This window comes from Lagopus muta, chromosome 3 (genome assembly GCF_023343835.1).
Source record: "Lagopus muta isolate bLagMut1 chromosome 3, bLagMut1 primary, whole genome shotgun sequence".
Classification (NCBI taxonomy): Eukaryota; Metazoa; Chordata; class Aves; order Galliformes; family Phasianidae; genus Lagopus; species Lagopus muta.
Window position 1 is genome coordinate 60,609,561 of NC_064435.1, and position 23,783 is coordinate 60,633,343.

The following is a 23,783-nucleotide window of genomic DNA, read 5'->3' on the forward strand; positions in this document are numbered from 1 at the left end:
TGTCTGTTGGGAGTGAATCTACAGGAATAAGTGACTACTTGCGCAATAAGGATTTCACACAATAGATTACAAGAATTTCAGCTTCTAGAGCAGTATTTTTCCTGGACAGAAGCTACTCCAAAAAAAGGGAACCATACAAAATGTGTAATTTCAAACTAAGTGGTAAGCACTCACAATATGTTTTTTCAGGTTCTGACATTTCCAACTGAAGTGAAAAGTACTCACAACATTCACAGTTTAAGAAAAGGATGCAGAAAAATTAACCTGATCACATCAATCTTGGACTTTCTTCGTTTCTGTTCTCTCTCGGGGGTAGTGTGCCATGTGAAGACCAATCTCCAGTCAAATCCACCAATCTGTGGCTCACCAGCATTTCCCAAGTATTCAAACGTATTCCAGTCAATAACATCAATAACAGGGCATACAACAGCTGATTCTTCTTCTGCGATCCTAATGTTTTTAAAAGAAGAAATAAACACATTAGGAGAGAACATAGTACTGAGAGAAGCTTCTAATAATTCCTTTTACTACAAGACTCTCAAAAACTAGAGTAGTCAAGAAAAGAAAACAATGGTTTTCTCAACCAAGATTTCTCAACTCATGCTGCAATATAAGGAAAAAATGACTTCAAGAATAATCTTTTTGTTGTTGTTGCTGTTGAGGATGCATTAGGATGGACTCAGGCATCTGGCAAGGACCATACTTCCTGGAGAGTGGAAGTGTGATATGCCAGATGGCTTGTGATTACATATTCAGCACCTGGCTCAGCTGCCATATTCAACATCACAATCACAACAAAAATGTCTGCTTTTTATATGTAGCTGTTTCTGAGGTACTTATAGAGAGAAGAAGAATGAAGTAAGATTCCTGGATCATATCAAGAGCGAAACTGTGTAATATTTTGTCATGACCATTATCATCCTCCGGGGATAAATAAGATAGACTGATTTTGAGGGCCACAGAGCTTTCTTATAAATATGATAATCTGCAAAAAGTTACACTAAACACTAGCACAGTAATTTAAAAGATGCCATGAATTCAAAACAAAAAACAACCCATCATATGATATTAGATCCCTAATAGTGAAAATATCATGAAGATGGCCTCAAAAAACCCTAACACTACAAGACAGTTAAAAGGACGAAAAAGATAGTTCTGCAGAATGACATCACTATCAGCAAGTCTGATCTAAAGATAGTTAAGATCTCTATCACTACTAGGAACACATCAGAGCGAGGACATTCCTTGCAAGCAGGCTTTGGCAAGAAGATAAACTTCCTCCCATTTCTCAATATCATTCAGGGTTTTCTGAATTCCTTTCCAAAAGTACTTGCTCTTAAAAAATGTAAGAAGATTCTTTGCTTTTGTCTCAAATTCTGGAAAGGACTCTTTTAGTACTACAATAGATCACTACAAGCATGCACACTCAAGCAAAGGCTTTTCTCTTAAATCACTCTTTAGTAGTCTTCTCTGCGCTACTCTGAAAAATCTCTGGTTAGTTCAATCAGGAAGTGTCTTGTTTGACTTTTGAGTCTTGTTTTAGCCCTGCATCTTCTGATTTACGCATTCCACATAAGATGAAAAAATGAACATGTTAGATGGTCAGACAAGACCTGATGTATCCATCATTCAAGGGCAGTTCGTTTCTCATGGGAATATGAAGCTTAAAATCTGCAGGCTGAAGAAGGGGATCTGACTCTGTTACACTCAGCGCTCTGAAATTAGAGCAGCTTGTGGTGGTTAAATACTGCAGAGGACAAAAGTGGCTCCAGAGGAGTATTGTCTGAGCTGAAAAAGACTGCCTTAAACGTGAAATGGTCCCTTCTTGTTGCCACCGGGGAAATACAACACAGCTATTTTCTTCTTTAAAATCCCCCACTGAAGTGCTACTTGGCAGACAGCACAAAAGGGCTTAACAATATATGTATATCTCCACTTTCACTTGCATAAATGTTATGCACAAAGCAATGAGAAGGATATAAATACAGAGAAAAAAACTCCCATTCGAAAGTAAAAGAGCTTAGTTGGTCTTTAAGAGGAGTGAAAAAATATGTATTTGGCACACGATTGCAGTTATGAAAGGGAGCAGATAAGTGAAAAGCCATCGTTTTTTTCTGTAAAATAAGATTTAACTAGATGGTACAATGTAGAAAGAGAGAGATGGTTGCACTGCAAAATTCTAACACTGACGTATTGCTTCCATACATTTGAGCTAGTGCCATGTAAACAACTGCTCAGAGATGGACATCTGCAGCTAGAGCAAAAAGGGCACAGGTTCCAAGACACATCGAGAACTAACTTTTTACAGGAGGCAATGTATTACACTCACAATTACCTAAACTGCTTCTCAAGACTACCATCTAGTGGTTTGCAAAAAGAATGTGAAGACATTACAGAAATGACTCCACTGCTATATGCTGTTTTTTAAAAGGGCAGTCATTAAAATCATACTTATTCTTTGATTTTTATACTTGTGTCTTTCTTCACATTATCTGTACTGTACAGTTAACCGAAATTTATCTGGAACGTACCTGTCATGAAATTTAGACAAAAACAAGAATAAATATGACAATTTTAAGAATAAAATAGTTATTCCAGATACAATCTCAAATGCAAAATGGGGTTTTCCTCTTGACAATCTCACCCCACTTTTGGGTAGTGCTAGATTTTCTAGCCTTTCTCTGAGGTCTACGATATCTGAGAAGGCACCTTTACAGAATGCAAATCATGCCACTCACCTTGAGCAAATGATTTTTTATTTGTTCATTTTAAAATGTTTTTGAGAGAGTTCATTTCCTTTACGCTGTATCTAAGCGATCTGATTGAGGTACTGAAACTGTTCAATTGTGATGGGGCAGTGGGGTGCTCCATTGGCTGGATATACAGTAGGAAAAGTGTTCTTCAAGGAGTTATTTGGCTACTGACTATGTATGGGTAAGGTATAACGTAAATACTTTTACCATAGAACCAGTATTCTGTGTTCTTGGTTTTGTGGTATCTGGTTTCTTTTTTGCCATTTTTTCCCCAAACATATTTATTATTAATGAAAGTTTTCTAAACTATGCAGATCTGCAATATAGAGGAAAAACAACAGAAGTTCAAATTACAGTATCTCAGCACAGATGGTGTGCTGACATAACATTAATTCCTCTCTACTCTACCTACCCCTCTGATGCTTTGTATCACAACCAGATTGAAAAGATGGCCTAGTTCATCTTCAGACAAGGAAGATGGAGTTTACTGACTTCTCCTCCAATCTGCTTCTGTGCACCTCGTCCTGAAAAAAAAAAAGATGACTCAGATCATCTTTTGAGATGATCTTCTTATCCACCACTCAAGCTGATATCCCCATTTCTCAAGGCAGTTTCACAGCTAGGGGTGGACTCTCCTCCTTGAAAACAAAGTTTCACTCCTCTGAAGAAAAAAAAAAAAGCAGCCTGGTCCACCCAGAAAACAAACAAACTCTTCATGCTCCAGACTTCTATTTTCTAGCTCTCTTTCAAGAGAAAAATTGCCTGAGGGACCAGACTGTGATAACCTCTGACAAAAGTCTGTGAAGAGTGATTTTTCCTCTGCGAAGCACAGAAACGTGCTAAAATGACTCTTTTCCTTCTGCCACAGCACAAAGTCTGGATAGAGTGTAACTATACCTTTCCAGAAGTGGTTCCAGCCAGCCCTCATGGCATTCACAGTGGCAATCCAGGAAGGTCAGAATATCCCCTTTGGCTACAGAAGCCCCCAGCAGTCGAGCTCGAACCAGTCCTTCCCTCTTGTTCGCACGGATAAGACGCACCTTGCGTAAGCCAGCCACATAGTTTTCCAAAGGCTCCTTTAAATGGTCTATAGTGACGACATAAAAACATATATACAGTTCTGCAGTGATTGGTTTATAGCATGTTAAAGAGCGCTCTTTTTTGAGCATTATATGACATGGTTGATGCTTTTCTATCTACACAAAGAAAGGATAAGAATGGACAAAAATTGGTTCCTTTTAAGAAACTGAATGCTTCATAGTTGCTCTGTTTCTCACTTCTAAGTTATTAATTTTGTCTCAAATGTGAAGGTTTTACCTTAACACAAGGTTTTATTATTATGGCTTTATTCTTAACACAATCCACCTGTGATAGAAAATGACAGCATTGTTACGTGTTCCATAATTCACATAGAAACAGACAACTCGGATGCTCCTTATTATAACTGACACCAGAACAATCTTGGAGCAATTGAAACGTGCTCAAATGAGCACAGGTGGAATGCCTCCAACAAGGCTGTAGTTATACACATATGGAAGCATTCACATTACAACAAAGCAAACACACCCCATTCAAAACTAAATGTGGTACAGAACTTGAAATTTTCATTGGCTTCCAAAAGACAAAACATTTCTCAGCTAGATACCTCTGCTGCAGAGTGTCATGGTGCTTTACCAGATCTTTTTCGCCCATGGACTAGATGACAAAAAAAAATAGAAGGACAAAACAAAATCAGCATTATTTAAAATTATTCTTTGTACCTTTGTCACTGTAATCATCCACAAGGATAACTTCTTCTAGAAGTATATCTGGAGATGTCTCAAGAACACTATGAACAGTTCGCAGAAGTGTTGACCAAGCCTCATTATAGAAAGCTATCACAACTGAAGTTTTGGGCAGGCTATAGTAGTCATACTTCTTCTCTTTGCACCTGTAAGCAAGGGGACAACATTTAGTACAAGTGCAAAAACACTTGTCAGTTTTTAGAAAACTGTTATCAAATGAATAGTTTATACCTTTAAAAAGAAGAATACCTACAGGAACTTAACAAAACTGTGAGTACAAGGAGTAGTCATGCAAATACCTGTAGAATTCTGCAACTCCCAAAATTATCTAAATAGAAAAATAATAGGAGGCATTCTGGGCTGGTGTATGCAGTAGCTGTCTATGCACAAAATTATTCCAAGTTCAGGAGCAAGCAGTGGGTAAAATATGCCTTGCGAATTACAGAAAGAAAGAAATAAGGAAAAAAAAAAAAAAAAAAAAAGGAAAAATACAAACATGAAGTACGGTAAAAACAGCATAAATTATTGAGAACCTGTGTTTTGGAAAATAAAATAAGTGCCAGACAGTAAAAATGTAACTGTGAAGAAACAGAAACATATTAAAAAAAAACAAACAAACAAACAAAAAAAACCACACTAGTCATGTAACTATGAAATATGTACACTAAAGCATAACTTGGGAAGACCACAGAACTGCCAAGATATAATAGTGAAATCACAAAAACACAGTCATAAAAATGCACAGTTTTGGCTCTGTGGAGAGCCAGCACGTTTGCAAACCTTTGGATTAAGTTCCAGAATGGATTTCCTACATATATATATACATATATATGTATGTATGTATCTATATATATATATATATTCATTTCTCTAAATGAACGTAAGGATGCCAAGAGAATTTTGGATGAGCCAAGAGTATAAGGATTCCCCTACTCTGAAGTAATTTTAAAATAATGACTGTTTTTAGCATGGTTGTTTCCCTTTCCCTCAGGCGCCGTATAAAGTTTTACTACCCTGCAACAGAAGCAGTTTAGAGACCTGAGAGGCTTCCTATGCCTTCAGCTTACTGCCTGGAAGATGAGAGGGGCAGAAAGACATATTTCTGTACATCACTGTGTACCAACAGGTACAACAACATGTAGGGTATCCCTCCAATCAAGACAGGTGATCATTAAGTTATCCAAAGCACAATGAAGGGAGAAAATACAGCTGACCAGGAGCAAATGTGGCAGCAAAATCCATGAGTCCCATTTACAAGAGGCAAAATTCCTCAAAACACACAGACAGTGATATGAAAACTGCTTACCTTGAGCACAGTAAGACTACATTTACTGACTGCAATGCTGTTGTGATAGCAATAAAAAGAGAATTCTTATAGATTTATTTAAAGATTAGGTAGTATTTTTTAGTATCTGGGGTGTTTTAAGAGAAAATGTCTGTATCTGGGTAAATAAATCTAAAATCACAATTCTCAAGAGAAAAAAAAAAAAAGATGTAGAATACTTTTGTAATAAATACCTGAAAATGAGGAAGCAAATAGGAGAAATGATAATTGGGTGGAGGAGGAACACAGACGTGTGCTTCTCAAACATGACAAGAATGCTATGTAACAGCATTCATTTTATATGAGATATCCATGCATACACAAACACACACATACTTACACAATGAAGAAGAGCACTCAACCCTTGAAACCGCACCAGTGCTAAGACACGCTGCACACAGAGAGCTGCCTCACACTCATGGCTGGTGACAGAAGTCGTTTATTTTGCCAGATGTTCATGGAGTAACATATATATTTTTTTTCTTCTAAGATCAACGCAGAAAATCCAACCACATGAATCCAATTTTAGAAATACATATTTTCTTTAGCCTACTGTAAAGCAATTATGCCCATTACTGCCAGAAAAAAAAAAAGCCGTTATATATCACAATCACTTGCGCTAGGTAATTTCAGTTCATTTCTTGATGGAAACAGGATCATTACCTACCCATTTTAGAAAAATTAAGGAAAGAAGAAATAAATAGGAGAAAACCTCCAGGGGAGTTTTCTCCAGAAAATGTATCAAAAAGATTCATGGAATATTAAAGTTGCATTCCCTTATGCGAAAAGAGAAAAGAAATCCAAAAGGTCTAAAGAAGCTTATAAGCCTAATTATAGATTGAAGACTTCAATGAATTTGCCTGAAAATCACATGCTGGAGACAGGAAACATAATTTGGCAGAGAACAAAGCAGTCCCCAGACTGCTCCTGATTCATCATGCATTGCTGCTTCCTCCATCAAGTGTTACTGAGGCTGTGGAAAAAAGTCAGCCTCTTATGGAGCAGACCAGAGCCCATATTTCTCAAGAAAGAGGCTAAAGTCAAGAAAGAGGCTAAGAGGAAAAGCATTTTGTAAAGAAGAGTGACCTATTATCAGCACGGCAAGGAGGAGAGCTGGCTGCTCAGGCTGCCTGTGCCTGCTCTCCATCCCCCTAACAGGAATGCCTCCATCACCTGTTGGCATATTCCAACATGCAGAGCAGTACAAAGTTCAGCTTCTTAGTGCATTACGTTCATTTGTGGGGAAAAAATAATCACCACATATGCAGTAAGTAACATTTTGCAACTTCAAAAAAATTAGAAAAAATCATCATCATTCAGCTACTGTGCAAAATCACACGTTCACCTTGTAAGTTATTTCCAAGACACATAGCCATTACTAGCTTACTACTGAACCGCTACTAGTCTCAAACACTGTTGCTAAAATGAAGTGCTCTTTTCCTTATCTTTCTGTATTGAAGGAAACTTCAGAGAGTTTTGCTCAGACTTAGAAAATAATGCCATTGTGAAGATCATAAACCTAAAGCATTTAAATCCTGGAAATACACCGAGGTAAGGAAATCAATGTAATTCTCGGAAATAAAAACACAGGTGTCGCTGCAGAATAATTAAACAGGAGACGTATCTACAGTAAACACTGACACCTAAAAAGAAAAAGAAGCTTAAAAAAGAAAAGACTAAGGATAGGAAACTCAGTATCAAAACCGGTCATCTTCTCCCTTTTCCAGCACCTACTTACAGCAGAACCATCTTCACAGTGTATCTTCTGTATTCATCCTCACAAGCTTCCAGATGTATTTTTATTCCCCATGTGTCACCCAAGTGTCCAAGCATCTATTTTCTACGTGAATCATTTCACTCCTACTTTGGGTTATTGAGAAAAACAAACCCAAGTCAGTTACAATATGTCATTAAAATGACAGGGAAGATATAAGCTGGTGACAGTAGCCCAAAAATATGTTTTTGCAGCTAGAGAACATATATTTATACTATCTATACTGCAAGCTGCTTTCAGTTCCTGACTAAGGCGTGTGTTAGTGCTACCCCCAAATGCCCAGCACTGACCAGGCCCAGGACAGGTTCCATGATAGCAGCAGATTAACCATGCTTCATGGCAGCCAACTGAAGGCTTTCTACTGTCCTTCAGCCAGCTCTGGGCGTCCACAAAGACAATCCCTTTCACCCTTCTTAGGCTATTTATCCAGGATAGACTAACAGGTCTTTGTAGGCCCACACCTCTTCTCTGTCAATAGAGATTTAACTGTAGGGCAGATGCTTCACTTTCCATGGCTAAAGATAAGTGAGAGGAAACTACCCACAGTTCCTACTGCTGGCTGATACACCACCCAGAACATTGCTATCACAACTACCAAACAGTTCATAGAAACACTTTGTAGGCATAAAGAAATGAGCTGCTTGTAAATTTGACATTTCTAAGCATGGAAAATAAACAAAATAGGTCTGTCATGAAAACAATACACGTCCAATACGTTATACAACTACTCTCTCATTACCTTATTCAACTACAGGGATTTTACTTTGTTTGTACTTACAGAGATAAGCACTACATATATGTATATATTTAAAAACATAATAAAATTTTAAAAGTGTGTATCTGAGAGGGTATTGCTTCAGGAAAGCAGATGTCTCTTATTCAGGGTGATTTTGAAAAAAAATTACAACACCTGGATCAGTCACTGAGAAAAAAAAAAGTAAAATCTAAATGGTATTCAGTCATGAATTTTTATATTCCTAGATGAGATGAGAGAGAGGATAATGCTGGTACACATCTTTCTTTCAGCAAATACAAACTTAGAACAACGTTCACTGTCTTCCATCTCTCCTGGATCTTTCCCTACTGCACCTACTCAAACATATAATTTCCCCAAATGAAACCTAAAACAATGCAAGTAAAGATGCATCACCATAAATCAAACGTCTTGTGAGGTTTGGGCTTTCTCCTTCTGCATTTGCAATTCACAGTCTGAGACTGTGAGGCTGATGAGTTTAATAATTTAACCTTGGCATCTACTACGCTACAAAATTTTCTGTTAGTAAGCATTGCAATAGGTTATTTATTAGAAACTAAAGAGACATCAGGCAGGAAATGCCTAAACAAAATTCAATGGGCTATTCTGGAGAACATTTATGTCAATTAACGTAATTACTCAATTTATTTCAGTGTAAGGAGCTGTTCTCAGAGATGTGTATCTCTAAGCAGGGAGAGAGAGTGTGGACGTGTGTACAGCAGGCACGCTGCCACGACTTAAGTAGGGTTGCTGACACGCTTCAGTGCAAGACATTTCCAAATTTTATGTTCTACATGCCCAGCTACTCATATTTTAAGGAGAAAAAAAATGTAAGTGAAAGTTTTCATAAATTTGTTAGGAATACAGTCTGCTCACAAGCTATTTAAGATTTTGTAAATATCACAGAATCACAGAATCACAGAATTGTAGGATCACAGGATATATAGGATATTGTAGGATCACAGAATATATACTTCTCTTTTAGAATTGACAGACTTGAACATTTTTTAACAGAAAAAAAGGTTGTCCGGTGAAAATCAAGATGTTGCAATTATTCTCAGCTCTCTGCATCAATGCAATTCTTCTAGACTGCTGACATTTAATTTTATTTTTTTTAATATGAATGCCCAAAACCATAGGGAAGCTCAAGATTCTTCTTCTCTCGAGAAGTTCCTAATTTGGACATGGTTGAGGTGTGGAATTAAAGGGTGCCCATTTAGTGAGCAGTATGCTCAAAAGCAGCACTTTGTTGGCTCTGAGAAAATACAGCTGATCCACACCTATGGCAACAGCTGAGGGCATCCAAATCCGCTTTCATCTTCTTTACTTCCACTCCATAAACTGCAAAAGTACTGTTGTGAGAACCTGCCAAGACAAAATGCCTCCCAGAGGCAGAGCACTAAGCCCTGCTGGGGTCCTGCTCTCCATCTCTCTCCCCTCCAACCATGAGCACTTCAAGCTCCTCAGTGCAACACAGAGTGCAGCCCTGCTTTCTGAGCCATCCTGAACTGCTACTGAGGCTATGACCTCCTCCAGGATGAATCTGTGCTTGAGTGGCCCCTCCATGGTCCTCCTTAGGTGAGTGCAACCTATGGATAAAATCTATAAGCCAAAAGCCACAAAGCTCTATTAAATCAAAATCCTAGATGTGTAAGTGCAATGTTTTCAATGCAATTAAAGGATATAAATCAGGTTACTCTTATCTCCTTCAAACATCACTCAATTTTTCAGCCCAATATATTTTCTCAGATGAAAGCACCTTGGAAGAAGTGTCAGTTCTACTTAAAAATTAAGAAGCCTCAAGGCCTCATCCTGGCAAAGAATGCAAAGACTGCACTTGCTTCTGCACACCTCCACACACCTTATGGAAGGTGTGCCTTGCCCTACTTAGCAAAGCAGAGAGCTGCAAGCTGCTGCTGATAACTTCCAGGACAGCCAAATTAACAGGGCAAGGCTGAAATGAGTCAACAGGACAAACCAGGGATAGAGATCAGACCACTCATCACCTGCTCCCGTCTGGAACAAACTATGATGCAAAGACCCCCTTTCCCCTCCAAGATCACAACACAGTCTATGAGTCTGTAATGCAATCAGGTCCTAAAATCTACAGATTCAAAAACATCCATAGGCTCACCTGTACAGCTTACATTCTCTACATTCCTCTAAGAAACCTGTAGAAGTTCTGGCTCAGATTCTGGATGTAGGTAAGAAGGCATTGCCACATGTATATATGAGAAAAAAAATGTGTTTGCTTGTTGTTGTTAAGTATTTTTATTTTGCTGATTTGAAACTATGTTACTCTTTGTTCAAATGGTTACCCATGCTTGCAATCTTATTCCAAATCTGTGAGACACACTTAACATTTGTACCAAGCTGTACAATTCCACACACTTATATTCAAAAATTTACTTTTAGGTGAAAACTGTGATTTCATACACCTACACTGAAAAAAAAAAAAATACTTTCAGGTGTGTAATTTGATTCAAGACAAGAAAAGCATTTTGCAAGACAATACATTAGCTGAAAGTTACTGTAACCATCACAAGCAGCAGGGTGTAGATGCACCTGGACTTCTGAGACACAGTGTGTAGTGAAATCACAGTTTGAAAAAAAAAAATAGAGAAGAAAAAATCATCACTTGTGCTTAACTGCCACTGATCTGGAAACTGCATCACATTAAAACAAAACCAACTCAAAGCAAGCAGTCTTCTAGAGCTCAGAGGAAGATGAAGAACTCTGTAAGAAGTTGCAAAGGAGAACAGTCAAGAGATAATACTGTGATTTCTACTGGAAAATGTGTGAGGATAACTATTAAATAAAAGCATAATGATAAAGGGTCCCTTCCAACCCAAACCGTTCTATGATTCTATAAAGAAAATTTCCACATTTTTAGGGAAAATAGGAAACAATATCTCAAAACCAGTAAAATAGACAAAAATACCAAAGCATGTGCATGCTAAAATACCAAATGCATGGAAGCATCCCTGTGTTCTGTATTGCTACAAAACACAAGCCTGCTGATTTAAAACAAACAAACAAAACAGTAATGCAGCAGATGTATTACTCCTCCACATAACCGCAGGAGGAAGGAATGAGTAATCCCAGTCACACACAGCTGTGTGGGTCCAAACCTATTTACAAATGTGAAGAATCCTGCAAACTAATGGTAAAGTAATAACTAGAAGGCATTATGACCAATGTAGTTAAATGGCATTATAATTTATGTAGTTACTTGTTACCCCTTCCAGAAAAAAAAAGCTCGGGGGAAAAAAAACAACCACCAAAATAATGACCATAGCATAATGAAGATAGTAAAAGCATATAAAACTGCAAGTGTTTTATGCAAAACATTTGCCTGTATGTAGAAGTATTACCTGTTCGGACTCTGCTGAGCTGTAAAGCAAGAACATATCTACAGCAAATGAAGCCTGCATGCAAATACTGCATTCACAAGGAAGGAGCATGCCTACAAGCTCAAGCTTCTACAGATAAATATGCCATGGAGTCCACTTTCAGTGCTGTATTTGTCATCTAAAGATACTGGAAAACTTGGGAAGCTTGTGGGAAGCTTTCCTCTCCAGTGTGGTGGAGAGGAAAGCCCAGGCTGCTACTGCAGCAGGCAAGTGAGGCTCCTGGAAATAGCAGCTTGCCCACTGCACTCAGATGCTAAGGTTGGAAAAGACCTCCAGGATCACCTAGCCCAATCATCAACTCACCATTACAATGCCCACTAAACCACGCCCCTTGGTGCCACATCTACCCAGAGCAGAAGAGGGAGAAAAGCCAGTCTCAAAGATTGTTCTGGGAATTTGCTAGCAAGATGGGCAGCCAATGGAATTGGATATTTACAGCACAGTAAACAAAACAAAGCACAGTACAAAAACAGATTGTGTGAGACTCACATTCGAATTCAAGAATAGGCAGAAAAAGCAGTTTTCAAAGTTGGAAAAATCTTAGCACAACACTGTTGCCCTAAACTCAGGGATAGCATAGAATCATGGAATCATAGAATGGTTTGGGTTGGAAGGGACCTTTAAGATCACCTAGTTCCAACAGCCATGCCATAGGCAGGGACACCTCCCTCTAGACCAGGTTGCTCAAAGCCCCATCCAGCCTGGCCTTCAATATATTCAACCTCTCTGGGCAACCTGTCCCAGTGTCTCGCCACCCGCACAGTAAGAATTTCTTCCTAATATCTTGTCTAAATCTACCCTCTTCCAGTTTAAAGCCATTTCCCCTTGTTCTACTGCTACCTGCCCTCATAAAAAGTCCCTCCCCAGCTTTCCTGTAGGCCTTTCAGGCACTGGAAGGTCCCCTCAGAGCCTTCTCCTCTCCAGGCTGAAGAGCCCCAACTCCTTCAGCCTGTCCTTATAGGGGAGATATTCCAGCCCTCTGATCATCTTCCTGGCCCTCCTCTGGACCTGCTTCAACAGTTCCATGTCCAACAGGCATAAAGAGTGATGGTGATAGAGGAAGCTATCTGTGTATTTAAACACACACACACACACACACACACATATATACACACATACTTAAAACAAGCCTTCTTTCCAAAACACAGAATCTCAAAATAAAAACTCTATTTTTTAATTTTTTTTTTTAAATAGCTGACAATTATTATGCAGACCATTTCCAATGTCTGGGGGGTGGGCGGGGGAGGTTGTTTAGTGATTCAAAATCATTTGCCAGGCATGGGGAGATGGAAAAGACAACTCCCTCAGCTTGTGAAGACAGGGCTTATTCAGGCTTCCACCATGAATGACAGCATGAAGTGCTAAATATGTGAAAAATACTGAGTCAGCACAAAAGTCCCTCTCCGTGCCTTTCTCCTTTTGTAATTACAATCAGACAAAATAAGGCTGGTGTGATTTCAGGGGAACCATTTCTGAAATGAATGTGCAAAGCATCCCATCACGAGAAATACAGCCTTCCTCCTCCAAAAAAGGTAGAGTGTCTAAAATCATGAACAATCCTTACGAACAGTTCTGAATTTGAAAGAACCCCAGCAGACAAACTGGAAATGTATTTTTCATTCATGTGTGAAGCTGACCAAGAGACCCCATGGCTGCTTACACAGTCCATTCCACAGACTCTCAGCCCAGCTTCCAGGAGAAGCCCTGAAGGACCAGATACAGCCAGTGGGGAGGCTGAGTGGCAGCAGACAAAACACACTATCCTAAGCCCATTGTGCTGCATGCACAGGGGCTCTCAAAGAGTCAGTAGCTTACAGGATGCTTGCTTGTCATTTTTTCATTTTTCACAAGTACAAAAATGCAAGAAGTGAAGGATAGCTGTTTGGAAGAAAATCTGTCTCACCTAGATAATATGATGATTGGAAAAAATATTTACTGTGGCCCTGAAGAAGTGCCCAGTGAGGCTGCTGACTACTCAGCCTTGGAGACCATCCAAATTGGACCCAACAAAGACGACTTGCAGGAACACACTATGACAGTGAACATGAAGAACCACTGAAGAGTTGAATCTAGCCTGTTACTCCATAGTCCTATGACATATTTTGCTCCTAGCCTTTTACAAATTGCATCACCACTTCATAATTTCCTGGCAAATTGTACACCCTTATTCACAATACTTTAACCAAAATAGTACTTTTTCATAGGTTGATTTTATGTATACACATGCAAATACGTACATGCATATACTTCTAGCTGTCAACAGAACTAAAAAGTTTCTTCATGATGAAACACGGTATTATCAGATACTGATAATAAGCCAAGACAGTTAAAGGAAGCAGTAACTGTCTGAAGGAAATAAAGGAATGACGGAAGCTGTCACGTTTTCCTGGTTTGTAATTCAAGAGAAAAAGAATCAGTTCTCAGAATAATGTATTACGGCAGTCTGCAAGAACAAGAAATAAAGATATGAACATTTATATTGGCAAGGACATATTCGTATGAGAAACATCTCATGCTGAAGAAACTATATTATAAAGTACATACCATCTGATGGAATTCATAATCAAATATGACATTATTTTGAGGGCTAAACTCAGGCCACATTCCTCTTCCTGCTCATGACTGCTGGACAACAGTGAATGCCCCTACAGCTCCCTTCCATCTTTTATAAGTAACTATTGCCAGATACTTCTGGTCTGACAGCAAGACCGAGGCATTCAACATACAGCTTGGAAAAATTTGTGCAGTCTGTTTCTGATAAAGCAACACCTTGTATCCATAATGTTGCAGAACAGGTTAAAAACTTACTAGTTTAGATATTCTCAGTCTTACAAGTCAAAATCCTGTGTGGCAACACCTTCAAAATTGGTCACTGATGAATGTGGAAGGACATTAATGTTAAGACGAGCAGAGGAGCATCCAAGGGTTGTTACCTATCTTTACTCCCATTTCTTTCCATCCCCCCATTTTCCTTGGGTCTAAATTTCAAGACTTGCCTCACACACATAAAAATGTGCTGGAACAGACCAAAAAGGCCACAGTACTGTTAATATCTGATGAATGCTTGATTTGAACTTTACAGCAGATGGACTTCCTTATACTTCACAGCAAGAGGATTCGTGGAGCAAGGTGGTGGCTCAAGGTGCTTCATCCTCCTCACGCATCAAGCTAGTAGTGCCATGGCTTAGCAGTAGGCACCCTTCAGCAGCTTGTCTGTCTTTCAGGCCAAAGAGCCTGGAAAATGACATCAATCATTTCATTACAGAAATCATGCTATAAGCTGATTTGGTCCAACACCATTGGGTCCAACAAGGTCTCTGTGAAACTTGACCAACAACCCTTCTTCACTACAAAAAAAAAAAAAAAAAAAAAAAAAAAAAAAAAGAAGAAGAAGAAAACAATTGTTTTCCTTCTTTATCCAATTATCTATAAATGCAAGGAATTTTCACCTTACTCCCCAGGTGTTTAAGGAACTCATCACAAGAAGACAACAGCATATTCTATTTTTTATTTTTTTTTTCCAATGAACTCCAATAGGTCTGAGACATGCCACGTTTGGTAAAAGCCAGGTTGAGTCTTTCTCAATAGATCACACCTACCTATTACTAGTTCTATTCCTTATCAGTTTCTAAATAACAAGCTTAGAAGAGACCCAAGCCTTATTAGCACACAGTTCTCTGCCTCTCCTCTGAAATTCCACTTAACAACAACAACAAAAAAAAAAACAACAAACAAACAAACAAACAAAAACAACCAAATGAAGTTAAAAAAAAAAAAAAGCTTGCATATTTGTCACTTTCTGGACATCAGGTACCCAAACAGTTCCACTGATCACATCTAGAAATATAGTCTTCACACCACTTTGGGAAAGCTGAAGCATTACTACACATTTCCTACCATCACAGCCTCTCCCATCACCCCAGTGTTCATAAAGATCATTAAATGCTTATCTGGTTGGTCAAGCATTACCAAAATAAAATAAAGTAAACCAGATATTTCTTAGAGTTGACATTTCAATCCATACAGCCTCTAACGAAATGCAAAGAACTTTCTGGTGGACAGGCTTGTGGATACCTTTTTTTAATATTTTGGCGGTGTTTTTTGGATTTGGATCTCTTTAACGTTCTTCCCTCTTAAGGGAAGTAGTAATAACTTTATTGCAAAATTGTCTTTGGGGAATTTTTTTTTACATTTGCTGTGGAAGTTGGATAGATGTTCTTTGATACTTCTGCCAAATTTAGATTTAACTGTGTGGAAATACATGAACAACTTCAGTGTACCACTAGGTAGATACTCAAACAGTACAACACAGCCCTATCTTCAGAAAACAATAATCTCCAAGATTATGTCATTAACACTTTGCAATCCTTTGGCTTAGATACTTCATCATTTCAACATCCAAGTACTAAAATCAAAAACAATACATCACCACAGCAAGATCCAAATGCCTTCTTATATTATTTCAAGAATCTGCCCCCTCTATCTATCTCAACAACTCAACAATCTCTATCTATCTCAACAGCTCAACAACTGCAATCTTCCACTTCCTCCAGCAGAAGGTCTGGAAGAAATTGCAGTGATTTTTTGAAACAACTTAAACTCTTCCTGTAGAAACACAACTTAAGCCTCTGTAGATGCTATAGTCCCATCTATAGACTGCTTCAGAAGGGGCAGTATGAGCAAGGTATGAGCTAGCTAAGGTAAACAAGCCTGCTGTCAGGCTTACAGTTACAGTAAAGAGGCCTTGCATTCACTCTGCAATTTTTTGTTACTGTAAGTTAGGTGTTTTAGATTAGGGTGTGTTTTAGATTACAAGAACACTTGTAAGTAGAATTGAGTGAGCAGCTGTTCAAGACACAAACAAGAAAGAAATTTATGGCAGAGACAGGGCCCTGTCTTCTCCTCAGTTTCCTGTGACCACGAGCCCACTGCAAAGAAACCAACTGGCTGAGGCTGAGGTGGAAGGGACTTGAGTTTGCTGAAGGCACATACTCTTGGTCCCCTTTTGGTTGATCCCCTTTTCTCTTGTTTAAGGCTATCCTTCTCAGCAGCTGTCTGCTTGCTTACAGGATAAGCCACACTGAGGTGAACCTCTGAATCAAACAAAGCATTTGCATAGGCCAGAAGCAACCATACAGTCAAACTTTCAGCACCACCATCACGATTGCACCAAACTGTGGTTTGCCAACTCAAACTATCTAAGGTATCTAATCCTTATATTAAAGTTGCTGGTGCCATTATCTCTGGTAAGTTGTCCCAACAACAAATTATCCAGGAACAAAGAAAGTGTGAAGTTAGACAAACTTTCAGCATCTAAGTGGGCACTTAGATATCATGAAACAGCTGCACAATCCCAGTAAACATATACCTGAACTTTCTTTGTGACAGAACAGCTCAATTCACATTGTGTGGCGTGAGATACTTAAGTGCAGTGTGAAGCTGAATTCTGGGAAGTACAATATTTGTAGAGCTGGGAGTGGCTGGAAAAGTACACTGCATGCAGTGACCTAACCGAGGGACAACCGGGATCTGCGCGGTGCCACGAGAAAAGGCTGACACCACCCTGCAGAGAAGATCGGCCCTTCCTGGGCTGCGCCATGGCCAGCGCCATGCCCTCGTCTACCTTAAGGAAGAGAGCAGTGGCACAAGCGCTGACAACTTCCAGTCTGTGAGATACGCGGTGCTTTTAAAGCGGTCCGCAGAAAAAAAAAACGATACTACGATACTGTACCAACAGCTCTCGAGTTTTCGAGGGGAGCTGAGAGCTGTGCCCTCCTGATCGCCGTCACCGGGCACCTGCTGGCCCGCAGCAGCCGCCGCACGGAGCCGTGCCGTGCAGGACAGGCTGGGCTCGGATCCTCGCCCCGCCCCGCAGCCGCCTCTCGACTCCCGGCGGTACTCACAGCGGGTTCCAGCGCTCGGGCAGGCGGCGGTGCAGCGAGATGCGGTCGCTCAGGTAGATGTTGATCTGGTGCCGTCGGATGCTCTCCTCCTGGCGGCGCTTCTCCGCTGGGCTCAGCTCCAGCCGTACGGCCCGGCCCAGCTCGCCCAGCGCCCCCGGCTCCGCATCGGGCTTCGCGTACACCGGCTTCCGCAGCTGCTCGGCGTCGGCGGGCGGCGGGGGTGGCGGCGGGGCCCCGCGGGCGGCGCGGCGGGGCGACGGGCCGTGCCGCCAGGCGAGGAAGCCGAGGGCGGCCAGCAGCCCCACAGCCAGCAGCGCGCTCCCGCCGCGGGAGCCCCGTCCCCGCTTGCCCCGGCACATCCCGCGGCCGACGAAGCCGGCCATACCGAGCGGGTTGCGGGGCTACGGGCAGGGCCGGCGGGGCACTCTGCCGGACGCGGGCGCAGGCACGCCTTCGCTTCGGGCGAACTCGGCCAAGTTTTCGCGAACCTGCACAAGCCACGCAACTCAGCCAGCGCCAATTCCCCGCCTCGCCAGGAAACCCGCCCGGCTCCGCCGCCCGCGGCTCCTCCCTCCTCTCCTCCCCGCCCGGCCGCCCCGCGGGGTAGGGAAACGTGGCGGCCAGGGGCTGCTGGGGCGGGCGGAGCGGCTCCCGGGGCGAGGCCTCGCCTAGGGCTGCGTTTGGTGGGGCAAGTGAAATCCAAATGTATTATCCCCATAACGGGCAGTCCGTTTCGTGACTTGACACAAGTCCTGCACGGAGGAAAAGGATCTGAAGGTGTTAGCTGACAGCTGACGGGAGTCAGCAGCGTGCCCAGATACCAGGAAGGCCAGTGGTATCCTGGGTTGTGTCAGGAACAGTGCAGCCAGCAGAAGCAGGGAGGTGATCGTCCCTCTGTACTAGGCTCTAGTGAGGCTGCACCTCAGTTTACTGTGTTCAGTTTTAGGTCCTTCACTACAGTGAAGACACTGAGATCCTGGAGCGTGTCCAAAGGAGGGCAGCAAAGCAGTGAGGGGCCTGGAGCACAGGTTGTATGGGAAACAGCTGAAAACTGGGATTGTTAAGTCTTGAGAAGAACAAGTAGTGATGAGGCACTGACACAGGCTGTCCAAGGAGGTGGTGGAGTCACTGTCCCTGAAGAGTTCATGGAACATGTGGATGTGGCACTGAGGAATGTGGTCAGTGGGCATGGTGGGGATGGGTGAATGGTTAGACTAGATGATCTTAGAGATCTGACCTTAATGGTTCTGATTCTAAAGAAGCAACTATAGCATTTAGTCTCAACTTTGCTGTGTATTTTATACTTAACAATGTCTGTGCTCATTTCACCCCTTAGCGACATTCAGCCCTCCTTCTCTAAGCTTAGGATCCTGGGGACATGAGGTTATATAAGAACGTGTGGTTTTGCTGTTGAAAAAACACGAAAGCGTAACATAAGTGATGAATTTCCTCTCTCAAGAGTAGCAGGAAGCTGAAATTGAGGTTTTGTAGTACCACAAAGAGTGGCTATCCTCAGCTTATGGAGGCCTATGAAGATCAGCCGTGCCAGGACTGGTCATACCCAGGGGAACTGGATCTAGCCAGCCCTGTGAGGTGTGATCAACAGAACTGCAGATTTCTGTGTGGTGCTAAGGGAGGGGAAAACCTGGCTGCCACTAGGCAGGGTGACTGCATGCCATTATGAGCTGTTTTAAATTTTAGGAGCTAATAAATATTACATGTGGCAACAAACATTAAGTTTGTCAAGTACTGTTGGAGGCCTTGCTCTGGGCAGGAGCATGCTGAATAACAGTGAGTCATCCCGATGCTGGCAAACTATCAGTAACCAAGGAGTTTAGGTGGATTTGCAGATGAATGTGTGTGTGTATAGGTATAATTTAATTTTTTCTTATTTAGCAATACAGTTAATATAGTCAGATATACACAAAATCTTGTTTCAAAACATATGTACATGTTGGAATAACTTAAGGGTAGTGGTGTATATGTATGTAAAAATGCTTTCCATCCAACTATTAAATACCAACATGCTGGACATCAAAACATATGTTGTTTAAACAGGAAGACATATCTAGCAAGACAGTTGGGTAGCACCTGTGACAGCATGCCCAGCAATTGTGCTTTCTTGTTGCCTGCCAGACTTTCTTAGCAAAGGCAGCCTTGGTATTGGGGTTATAGCAGGGATTCCCTAGTTTCTAGGTGGTGGAGGTGTAAACCCCAAAAGTGCAGCCCACATTTGTAAATTGGGAAGATATGGATTTGAAAGGTAGACTAGTGGATAAGGAATTAGTTGGATGTTCACAACCAGAGGGCTGTTGTCAATGGCTCTATGTTCAGGTAGAAGCCAATGACAAGTGGTGTCCCACAGGGATCAATTTTGGGATCAATGTTCTTCAACATCTTTATCAATGACATAGACAGTAGGATCAATTTTCCCCCAGCCAGTTTGCTGATGACAGTAAGCTGGGTGGTACAGCTGATACAATAGAAGGAAGAGATGCCATCCAAGGGGACCTAGGGAAGCTTGAAAAGTGGACCAACATGAATCTAATGAGTTTCAATAAGGCCAAGTGCAAGGTGTTGCACTTGGATAATGGCGATCTCACATATGTGTGGGAGAAAAACTTGAGAGCAGCCCTGTAGAAAAGGACTTGATGAGGGTGCTGGTGAGTAAGAAGCTTGACATGAGCCAACAGTGTGCTTTGCTGTACAAAAGGCCAACTGTATCCTGGGTAGCATCAAGAGGGGCGGCCAACGCAGCAAGGAACGTGCTTTCACAGAGGTAGGAAAGGTTATAGTAGGTAACACACCAGGTCAGCTCTCCATAGTAATAATTCAGTTAGGCACATAGCTGACTTTCTGTGGTTATTGTTGCTGTGAGGAATGAATATAAGGTAGTACGGTAGTTTCCCAGGAGGTATTGTCTAAGTACATAAATCTGAGGAAATTCAGAAAGAGAATGTATAGTAATGGTGTTAGTGCAAAAGTAACTGAAGATGAATCATTTGCATTCACAAAAAAGTTTGGACAAGATGTAAAATATATGTAGTCAAGGACACTTGTTTCAAGCCTTTGTTAGAGTTTGTACAGTTTAATCAAGATGGGAAGACTGAAATTTCTGAGCTGAAATACCTAAGGAATAAAGACACGGGGAAAACTTCTGCTCTAAGTGTGGAAAAAAAGCCCCAGAAAAAAAAAATAGCATTAATAAGGTAATTGACTGTTCTACTATCCATAAAGCTTGCATCAACATTTTAACAGAAAAATTACTTTTCAGAAACTCTGAGAAGTATTTTCCAGGTTTAATAATGAAATTAAAAAAAAAAAAAAAAAAAAGATTTTGAGATTTTGTTTCAGATTAGTAAGAATGTTTATTGAGTTACAAATTGCTTTGAGAGTTTTAGTTAGACAGAAATAGTGCAACCATATAAGTAATATGAAGTCTATAATTACTTTCCTAGGAAGATCTAACATGCCCTCTGTTATCAAAATTAAAACAGAAGATCGATGGAATAGTTAATATATTCCAGGAGTTTATTTTTAAAAAGTAAAAGTGCTTTGGTTTGGTTTGGTTTGGTTTTTTTTTTTGTTGTTGTTGTTGTTTTTTTGTTTGTTTGTTTTTGTTTTTTTGGTAAAGAAAGGAAACAAAGTATTAACTAAGCCTTTCAAAAAGCGGTAAAAGAAAAAACTAAAAAACAATAAGATGCAATATGTGACTGTCCATTGGAATTTGTATTATAGTGAGCATAATTGATGAAAATGAGAGAATATCTGTTGCTCACTGAAATATATTGAGGCAATTATTTAGTTAACCTAAATAACTTGAACTTGTTAAAGAAAAATCCATAAGTTGAATTATTGTACATGTTTACTGTTACTAAATGTTATTCTTCCCTTATAACAATGAATTAAAAAAATTTATTAAAATCATTTAAAAAAAAATAGAAGTATTAAGTTTTGCAAAGGCTTCAAAATTTTCCTCATGCAAAGTTTTATTTTAAATATATATGTATATATATTTGTTGTTTTTATTAGATCTGTACTTTTATTCAAAATAAAGCAAAATTAAAGACTGGAAATGGAGTGTACAAAAGTAGGAACAAACAGGGAACTCTGAATAAACTCTGTGCTCAAATGGCTTCCTAAATTCATTCTTTATGGGGAAAAGAAAGTCCCAAAGAATGTCTTTCAGAATCACGTTCCTTGTGCAGTAACAACCAATGGTTGGGTGTTCTCAAATAAAAAGAAAAAAATATATAGATGACAGAAGACAGTGTACAAATACATTGCAGGTGGATAGAAAATTTGCTCAGGGAGAAGATTTAGGCAAATAATCGAATATACATACATTGAAGGTAGCTATGGGCTGATGATGGGTCATTATTCACAGTCATTTTAACTGGGCGTAGAACAACATTGCCCTGCAAGCTCTCCTGACTCCCACCTTGAGTGCTTATTCGCTCCTTTACCAGCACAGGTATGCCTGTCTCTTTTTAAATATTGTTAATCGTACCACTTTTTTTTGTTTTGTTTTGTTTTGTTTTTGTTTTTAACCAGGGCTAAGGATATTTTTTCTATTTAATATATTTGCCTGGAAAGTGTCATCACTTGGCACAGTTGCATAATGCCAGTGAAACTTGAAAGTAGCCAGGTGCTCATTTCCCTGCTATGGGTCTATGTGAGAGGTAGGTGCTCAGCCCTTCTTGCTTCCGTGGGGATCTTAGTTTTTATAGGGCAGCCTCTGAGGTAGGAGAGAGTCCAGCTGCATTGCAAGGATGCACATCAGGAATTTAAAAGGAAGAACAGTGGGTGTGGAGGTCTAAAAATAAAATGGGTTAAAAACACAGACGTAGTGAGTGAGATACAAACTGTGAGCTATTTCAGGCATCTTGTACCGGACTGAAGAGTGAATGCTGTGTAATGCTGATATTGACATGTCAATAAAAACAGGCTGATTTGGGGAGTGCTGCTGGTACAATACCTCACCTGTACTGGTTTGCAGAATACAGTATGTACGTGTATGTACATAAACACATATACAAAATACCTTATTCAAATAACTATATGCAAGCCAAGATAGCTTAAAGATAGTAAGGATGTGCATGCCAAAGACATTGGTCAGTGGATTACTTCCTGTGGGTATGTACTGTTGGTACATACATGTTCTTTTAAGGTAAATAGCATGAACTGTAGACAGTAAATGAGGTCCTTTATATGAAGTCATGGCTAGCAAGCATAAGTATCAGAAACTATTGGAACAAAACCGCAGTTCTGCACATACAGTATGGTGTAACAGGACCTGTTACTGAAGGAGACTGTTCAAGGTCTATTGCTTTTTAAATCTGCTATCTCTTACACTTTTTATTGATGCAGTGAATTGAAATACTGGATTCCAAATAATTGTTAAAAATTTAATCAAAACTGTTTCATATTCAGAAACACAGGTGAATTAATTTCATCATAAAGTTATAGCGGCTGTTGCAGTAGACAAAGTGGAGACGTGGTATACGTAGGTCGCTCCGAAAGTAATGCCTCCTATTTATTTCCACAGAAATTACAACAGATACAAAGAGCACATTAATATTATTTAATATAGCAAACTCTCCACTAAAGCAAATAAATAAATAAACATAGTCATCACCCTTAGCTATGCATTTTTGCCAGTGGTGAACAAGAGCCTGCATGCTGTTCTCATAAAAATCTGCATCTCTGGGAGGTGCTGCACCACTTCACTGTGGTTGCATCCACTGTTTGGTCTCAATTGACATTCAGCAAGCATCAGTGAATGCTGATGGATGCCATTTTTTCTGCATGGAGGAATTCAGCTCCACACTTTTGCTTCATTGACACTTCCATGTTAGATGCCATTCTGTCAGACTGCCCTTTGCTGCCATCTGTTGCACGGCAACAGAATGTAATGGGATATTGGTGGGTAGGTTCAACCTCTACTGCCATACCATCAATGTCTGTTTCTGACATCAAGAGCCCACATAACAAAATGGGAGACATTGCTTTCAAAGCTGATATGTATGCATGCCATGATTAAAGAACTGGCCCAAGAACTAAAGGTGATATTGAATG

The 23,783-nt window shown here is 40.3% G+C and overlaps 1 protein-coding gene across 1 annotated transcript in view; it reads right to left on the reverse strand.

Moving 5' to 3' along the window:
• Positions 1–18,233, reverse strand: part of GALNT12 (polypeptide N-acetylgalactosaminyltransferase 12) — a 45,474-nt gene extending 27,241 nt beyond the window's left edge. Inside the window, exons 1-4 of the mRNA XM_048940848.1 lie at positions 17,706–18,233; positions 4,514–4,683; positions 3,651–3,840; positions 265–450 (exon numbers count right to left, since the gene is read on the reverse strand). Of these exons, the coding sequence (XP_048796805.1) occupies positions 265–450; positions 3,651–3,840; positions 4,514–4,683; positions 17,706–18,088 (929 nt within the window). The 5' untranslated portion in view covers positions 18,089–18,233. The remainder of the gene's footprint in view (positions 1–264; positions 451–3,650; positions 3,841–4,513; positions 4,684–17,705) is intronic.
• Positions 18,234–23,783: the final 5,550 nt, after the last annotated feature.